This window comes from Sinocyclocheilus grahami, unplaced genomic scaffold (assembly GCF_001515645.1).
Source record: "Sinocyclocheilus grahami isolate Dianchi unplaced genomic scaffold, SAMN03320097.WGS_v1.1 scaffold733.1, whole genome shotgun sequence".
Taxonomy (NCBI): Eukaryota; Metazoa; Chordata; class Actinopteri; order Cypriniformes; family Cyprinidae; genus Sinocyclocheilus; species Sinocyclocheilus grahami.
The window spans coordinates 806,536-814,508 of record NW_015505912.1 but is presented as its reverse complement, the minus strand read 5'-3'; the positions used below and the strand labels follow the sequence as shown (position 1 = coordinate 814,508).

General features: G+C 36.1%; 2 protein-coding genes across 2 annotated transcripts in view; both read left to right on the top strand.

Moving 5' to 3' along the window:
- The window catches only part of LOC107560561 (eukaryotic elongation factor 2 kinase-like), an 8,941-nt gene extending 3,319 nt beyond the window's left edge, over positions 1–5,622 (top strand). The window contains exons 2-5 of the mRNA XM_016244780.1: positions 3,127–3,315; positions 3,412–3,536; positions 3,624–3,802; positions 4,926–5,622. Coding sequence (XP_016100266.1) covers positions 3,127–3,315; positions 3,412–3,536; positions 3,624–3,802; positions 4,926–5,035 — 603 coding nt within the window. The 3' untranslated portion in view covers positions 5,036–5,622. The remainder of the gene's footprint in view (positions 1–3,126; positions 3,316–3,411; positions 3,537–3,623; positions 3,803–4,925) is intronic.
- A 720-nt stretch (positions 5,623–6,342) lies between these two features.
- The window catches only part of mki67 (marker of proliferation Ki-67), a 16,722-nt gene continuing 15,091 nt past the window's right edge, over positions 6,343–7,973 (top strand). Inside the window, exons 1-5 of the mRNA XM_016244755.1 lie at positions 6,343–6,353; positions 6,481–6,562; positions 6,678–6,793; positions 6,897–6,966; positions 7,050–7,102. Of these exons, the coding sequence (XP_016100241.1) occupies positions 6,343–6,353; positions 6,481–6,562; positions 6,678–6,793; positions 6,897–6,966; positions 7,050–7,102 (332 nt within the window). The remainder of the gene's footprint in view (positions 6,354–6,480; positions 6,563–6,677; positions 6,794–6,896; positions 6,967–7,049; positions 7,103–7,973) is intronic.

The following is a 7,973-nucleotide window of genomic DNA, read 5'->3' as shown; positions in this document are numbered from 1 at the left end:
AGAAGGATCTGGGTACTGAAATGGCCAGCCTGCAGTCCATATCTTTCACCCATAGAAAACATTTGGCGCATCATAAAGAGGAAGATGCGATAAAGAAGACCTAAGACAGTTGAGCAACTAGAAGCTTGTATTAGACAAGAATGGGACAACATTCCTATTCCTAAACTTGAGCAACTTGTCTCCTCAGTCCCCAGACGTTTGCAGACTGTTATAAAAAGAAGAGGGGATGCCACACAGTGGTAAACATGGCCTTGTCCCAACTTTTTTGAGATGTGTTGATGCCATGAAATTTAAAATCAACTTATTTTTCCCTTAAAATGATACATTTTCTCAGTTTAAACATTTGATATGTCATCTATGTTGTATTCTGAATAAAATATTGAAATTTGAAACTTCCACATCATTGCATTCTGTTTTTTTTGTTTCACAATTTGTACGGTGTCCCAACTTTTTTGGAATCGGGTTTGTATATCCCATCATGCATCATGTTCTGGAAATAAATCGTGAGACTTTTTGCCGAGATCTCACGAGAGGTCACGGAAACATTTCCAATGTGAGTTAAATATTAATATAATTAGATATTACAAATAATTTGGTAGAAAAACTGTGTTTTTACTTTTATTGGTGCAAAGATGAGTTGTGATATTTATTTTGTACAACATTTGCAACTGCTTTTTATCATTTAATTAGAAGCACCACAAATTAAAATTATGTCATGTTATAGGGACTACTGGACAGACATTTAGAAGTTGATTTTAAGATGCAAAGTATGTCAAATTAAAATTAAAATAAAGCTGTGTGAACACTTGCATTTTTACAACACTATACTGTAAGTGTGTCCCATCAGGTAATGAAAAGTTCGACACACACTTGTGGTCTTCACATCCACTTGAAGACTTCGGCCAAATACAGGAAATACGTCATTTAAGTAATCAAGTGGTCAAGTGCAAAGACTGCAAGTGGGGGTATCTGGACAAAGCCCATGACTTCCTGTTTCACAGGACTATAAATATGAGGGAACACGAAGGCCAAATTCCTTTAATCATCCATCACAATGAGAAAAACCAAACAATATAGCTCTGATGTGCAGCAACAGATTGCTGACCTTCACAAAATATGAAGTCCAGAAGTAGCACAAAATAGGAAGTCGAAAAAATTTAAGAAAATGGCTAAAGCATTGAAAATTTCCCTTTCTACCAATAGGACAATACTTAAGGAGTTCCAGTCAACAGGAAATGTTACGTATCTGCCTACAGTATATTGTCTAATGTGTCTATATTGTCTTGATGCAGCGTGAAGAGGATAGTTTGAGTGGCCAAAGACTCTCCAAGGATCACAACTGGAGAATTGCAGAAAATAGTTGAGTCTTGGGGACAGAAAACCTCAAAAAAAAATTTTTTTTAATAAAATCAAACAGCACCTACATTACAAGTTGTTTGGGAGGGTTTCAAAAAAAATAAAAGCAGATTAATTTGCCACACACTACTGGATCTTCAATTGGGACTGGATTCTATGGTCAGATGAAACTAATAAATTAGTTTTTTAGCAGCAAACACTCAAGGTGGGTTTGTTGCACACAGGGATAAAAAGGTGTACAATGAAATATACTGTTGTATCTTTTATGTTTGGCCTATTTTTCTGCTGGAGGTTCTGGACATCTTTATGAGATATATGGCATCATGGATTCTAGCAAGTACCAACAGATACAAAAATCAAAACCTGATGTTCCCTGCTTGAAATATTATAATGGGCCTTGTTTGGATATTCATTCCATAAGGACAATGATCTAAAAAAACACTTCATCAAAATCAACACAAACATGGGCCACAAAATGCAGGTTCTGCCATGGCCATTCAAGTTCACTGACCTGAACCCTATAGAAAACTGAAAGGAGAGTGTATCAACATGCACTTGGAAAGCTGAAGGAGCTGGAGAGATTCTGTATGGAGGAGGGGTGTCTAATCTCTTGTCATATGTTCTTCAGCCTCATCAGGCATCTGATATCTATTATCTTGACAAGAGGTTGCAAAAAGTATAGAATAAAAGGTTGCCATTGATTGTGGCCAATGAGTATTAGAGAAAAACATTTATTTCAGAATGAGATTGATTAACAGTGCAGATTTATTTTATCACAGGCTTCTTTATTCATATTTACAAAGGGTGCTAATAATTTTGTAATTTTAACTGGAAAAACAACGTTAATTTGAATTTAAAACTTCCTCCTGGGGCGGGTTGCATAAACTGCTTAGACTAGTCTTAAAAAGTTAGTAATCTAATTTATTTTCTTCAAGACTGGTCATAACTTTTTAAAGTCAGTTACAAAAAGGTAGATTGGTCTAATGTGAGTCCAAAAAGTAAGACTGATTACCCCTTGACTAACTGCTAGTTGGCCTAACTAGTTGGTAAGACACAGTCTTAACAGTGTCTATGTTTATGCAACTGGCCCCTGGTTTAACTAATTTAAGCCTCAATTTAGTCCTGAAGAAGCTCTCGTCTTCCTCCAGCAAACTGGCCTATAAAACTCTGGACTAGACTAAGTGTAAGATGATTTAAAACCATGACAGAAAAAGCTGATTTCTGTTAATATGGTTTAAAGGGCCATTTTAGTCTAGGATTAGGCTTAATCTCTGTCTGGAAAACCACCCCTTTAGATACAAAGATCTTAAAGGTGCCGGAAAGCTAATGCATATGAATCGAGCAGTTTATTTGAAGTTTTCTGAAGAGATACGATCACTGTATATGATAAACAGATTTAATTTAACACTGAATTGAACATGAAACTTAAATGTGCTTGTCACACGCTAGAATAAACATTTGAGCTTCCATGCTTTCCATATTTGATGTACTCTCTGTATGTGTGGCGTCATTGTTTATGATTGTTAATGCAAGCCTAATTAAATGTCCATCATATAAAGTGATTGTATCTCTTCACAAGACTTGGATTAAAGCGCTTGATTAATTTTCAAAGTTTTGGTTGCGCAGACTTTCAGTGGAGGGACAGAAACCTCAGGTTTCATTAAAAATGTCTTCATTTGAGTTTTGAAGATGAATGGGTTTTAAACGACGTGTGGGCAAGTAGATGAAGACAGAATTCAATTTCATTTTCGGGTGAACTATCCCTTTAAGGTACATCTAGCCATGGTCCGCTACCACGAGGCTGGGCGTTTCTGTGAGAAGGATGCACCATGGGACCAGATTTCTGCAGTGTATCATTTGGAAAGAGCTGCCATGTGCGGAGAGCTTGAGGCTATAGTTGCCCTTGGCCAATGTTATCTTCAGCTGCCACATCACATTCTACCAGAGATCGAATTAGAGGTGCTTTCTTTTCCTAATTATCTTGTGGTTGGTGACACATTGTTTTATTTCTCTGCTTATGCTTCCCCTGTCGTGTCTCTTGTTGTTTTATCTCAGGCATCTGTGGAAAACAGCAAGAAGGGTTTCCGCTTTCTGCTGCAGGCCGCTGAGGCAGGAGACCGGCCGAGTATGATTCTAGTAGCACGAGCATTGGACAGGGGTTTGAACCTCCCTTCTGATAGGTGAGAAACGCATTGATAATTTTTTTGTCTTTTTGGCCCAAGATGTGTTTAGGGCTGAAACTTTTATTTTGGACTTTGAAAATGCAGGGCTATGGACTGGAAGCAGGCCGTGTACTGGTATGACTCTGCCCTTAAGATGACGGACTATGACGAGGGGGGAGAGTTTGATGGGATGCAGGATGAGCCACACTACCTTCTGTTGGCACGATTGGCTGAGATGTACCAGGAGGGAGGGTACAACCTGGATGCAGACCCCCAAAGAGCAGGTGAGTGTATCACATGCTCAAGGGGACCTATAGATAACAGAGACCTGTGGGTTACAGCATTACCAGTATGCCCCTCTACCCCAAATGAAAATATCACTAGGCTATTAGTCAATACATAGACATTTCAAGTAGTGCATATGTATGAATGAATTCAAATGACATAACTTTAGAAACTTCTCTTCATTGTTTTTGCATTCAGTAGATGACAGTAACTTGATCTAAAACCTTCAGATGACACATATTATATCCACGTCTGTGAGTTACCAAACCTGCATTCCGCAAAAAGTGGCTCTCTTGCACTTTATGACGTTTCAGAAAACTAGTTTTGCAATCCGGATCCATTCATACAACAGGGTGAAAATGCATTTGTGAGTCCTGAAAATGTACAGGAGTGAGTTCAGTCATAGAATGCATTTGTCAGTGCTGTAAACTCCCATATTTAAAAATAATAATTAAAAAAATAGTATTTGTCGTGCAGCCAGTAGGCCCTGCCCCAGTGTAGGCCCCTGGGCTTCGGCCCATGGAAGCCTGTGCATTAATGCTCTGCTGCTCATGCTATAAAACACAGTGGTTCTTCTGCAGAAACTCAGATTCAACATTTGAAGTTATTACAACAATACAGTTTTATTGAATCTTATTGATTTTATTGTATCTTCATTTTATTGAGTTTTAGTTACATATGTTTTAATGCTTAGGCTTCGTCTAGACTTTGTCTGCCCAGCACAAATCAACAAGTGTTCATATACCAAAGCAAAAGCTATGGAAAATCACTGCTTCACAACATAGAAATTCTCGTATCTCTTACTCGTGAAGACAAATATCCCTTGAAACCACTGAATCATAAGATTTAACAACAAAAGCAAGCATTGCAAAAGCAAAAAAAATTAGTAAAATAACTAGTATACAAAATTTAAAAAAATTAACATAGAATTAAATTTAATAATTAAATGATTATGATTAAATGAATATTAAATTGAAAAGCAACAACAACAGGTGTATGGTCGTTTTGTTGAAACAATGCACACAGGTCACTATTGGGGTCACTATCCTTAAGTAGTTTAAGAATATAATATATAATATAATATAGTGATGTGTGATTTATGATATCTTTTAAATTTTGTAGGTGATCTTTTTACTGAGGCGGCTGATGCAGCTATGGAGGCCATGAAGGGCAGACTGGCCAATCAGTACTACATGAAAGCAGAGGAAGCATGGGCTATGATGGAAGAATGAAAGTGCTGGTGTGGAAAAAAAGCATGAACATAGTTCCTATTTTGCACCCAGCGCCTGTTTACATGCCGTTTTCAATGCCTTATGTTTTCTTTGGGTCCCTTTGACTTAAGAGAACTAATGTTGATATTGGATCCGTTTTCTAATGAATGTGACAAGGGCATACGCTGATTCAGTGATATACTGAGGTGCTACGTACACATATTCTCCTGATTAATTTTTCATTAAGAATGGTTGCACAGTGTCTGCAACCTGTTTAGGTTGCTTCATGGGAATATGTGCATTATCTGTCAGTTATTTCTTTCTCCTGTTTCCAACTGGATGTTTCTTTAATAAACACGTTGTGACTGTTAAAAAATGGCATCCCTGATTGAACTTCTGTCAAATTAATTTGCTAGTATTGTTAGATCTGATGTCTAAGAATATTAAGCATCAATAGCTATTGCTGTGAGTTTTAACCTGTTTTCTGTTGACTGTCAAAAAACTTTCAGAATTCACTATAATCAAGGAGTGTAGAAGTGTGATCATTTTTCCTGGTTATTTTTCAAATGAGAGCAAGATTACAAACAAACAATAAAATCATAATGCTTGTTTAGCCAGAAATATGACCTGTTGTCTTTAAATTCATTCCAAGATGTCATTGCACATTAATTAATGCTAAGAAACAATAAATTATATCGGATGGAATTTCAGGCATGGCAAGGATGTCTCTAGTTTTACACTTGACAGTACAAAATAAACACAGTGTAGCGAATCAGCTCATGGGGAAATATGAATAATTAATCATAACTAGTTATAATTAATTATAAATATTTAGATCCGCTGTAGATATTTACTTGACCTCTCAGCTTTAAACTATTTAAAAAGATAGTACAGGAAAATAATCAGTGAAGCTGCTCTTATCACATAATTGTAATTTTTTAAATTCATTTTGACAAGACCCATCTGTTTAACAATAATGTGTTCAGCCAAACTAAAGTAATGTTTAAACAAAACCTTTTGTCTATTGATGTGTTGATAAGAATGGACAAGAGTGAATGATGCATTTTATACATGCCCATAAAAATGTATTAAATATGCATGTTTTGTGTATAATGAAAAAAAAAAGTTTTGAACAGCCAGTGGTTAATAATGTGTACTTGAGTGTGTAGTGCATGATATTGTTTGTCATGCTAACTTAGAAAAAATTATTGCAGTTTATTCTAGACATAAATTAACAAAAACAGGATGTTGTCTGCAAAAAGTCACCAGTGTAAGATGTTGTTTCCAGAATATTTGAATCTGTTGAATCTAATGTGGTGAACCTAGAAATGCCCAATAAGTGTGAGAGAAATTCATATATATTTGATATCTTACACCACATATATCATAATTTAATATTTCACATTCACCAAAAAGGCAAATGGGCATAGAAGAAGTTTTAATGTGAACTCTCCTGACCTCTTTAGGAAGCTGGACTGTGATATTCGGATTCAGCTGCCACAGGTGTCTAAAGAGCATTGTAAAATTGAGTTGAATGAGAACAAGGAGGTAATTATATTGTTGTTAAACTATAAGTTAAATTTTTTTTTCCTGAATAACGGTTTCTTGTGCAAATGAACGCATGACATGCTATTAATTTATTCTGACTTGTCTCTCGTTTAAGCTCATTTTGACCAATTTGAGCTCTGTGAACCCCACACGTATTAATGGACAAGTTTTTAATCAGTCGAAGCGTTTAAAGCAAGGTGATCTCATCACAATCATTGATCGTTCTTTCAGGTGAGTCAGATGTTTATTACTATTTTAATTCTGAAAAAAAAATCTTTCGGGGGGAATCCTTGTTTGCTAGAATAATTTGCTGTTTAATTTGTCAACATGTCAGGTTTGAGTACCCACCTCCTAAGACACCGAAGAAGAGGCTGTCCACACCTGGAAAAGACAAAGCAGTTCAAGTGTGTATTTGATGCGAGACAGTTGATTTTTTTTTTAATTAATTAATTTTTTTTTGATAAATTTTGGTTATTTTTTCCTGTAGGCTTTGCAAGAGCAGCAGGAAAAAGGCACACCTGTTCCTGTGGAAAAGAGAAAGTCAGAGCATTCGTTTGGTTAGTGATTGAGTGATTTTTATTCTCTATAATGTTACTATTAGTAGTAGTGTTATAATAATAATATTGTTAATTATTGTTGTTGTACTTAGGGATGGGTCACGATTTTCGATTCGTTGATTTAATTATAGAATATCTAATAGGTTGTGCGATTGTCTAAAAAGAATTACCCATGTTTTCGTGCTGATGCAGTGGTGACATTCATTTATAAAAAAAAAAAAAAACAATCTCTATATCCATTAAATCCGCTCTAAATCCGTTAACATGGGCGCGGAAAAGAATACGCTCCGCATACATATTGTGCAAATGGAGTTGGTGTGTTCTCTGCAGCTGGACTAATTGTGAACGGATTGTGCTCCTGTCTTCATCCCGAACGAATTAATGAAACAAAAATTTGTTATAAAGACAGACGTTAAAATTAATGTTCACATAAGTGCCATCATTCAGGCTGTTCACAATATGTTTTAACCCATTTAGACCTAGCCTAAAGTCATTATGGCTTGAGGTGATATTCATGGATGAATTAATCAAACTGTTTTTATTTTTGATTGGTATGAATGTTTATGCTCATTTTTGAAGTGGAAATGCCCTAGCCTTATGAGCAGTTGATTTATGCTACTTATTTCAGCACTTTACAATCATTATATGGCTTGAGTTAAGAGCCTATTCCCTAATGAAAACTGTTTGTTATCATACAGATTGAAAGCATGAATGGTCTCTCTCCCTCTCTCCAGGGGCGGATCTAGAAAATAATTTTTAGGGTGGCATGGGGTCTATTGACACTTTTCCACTGCGTGGTACGGCTCAGCACGGTTTGCGTTTCCACTGCAGTTCAGTACCGCTTTAGAGTGGGC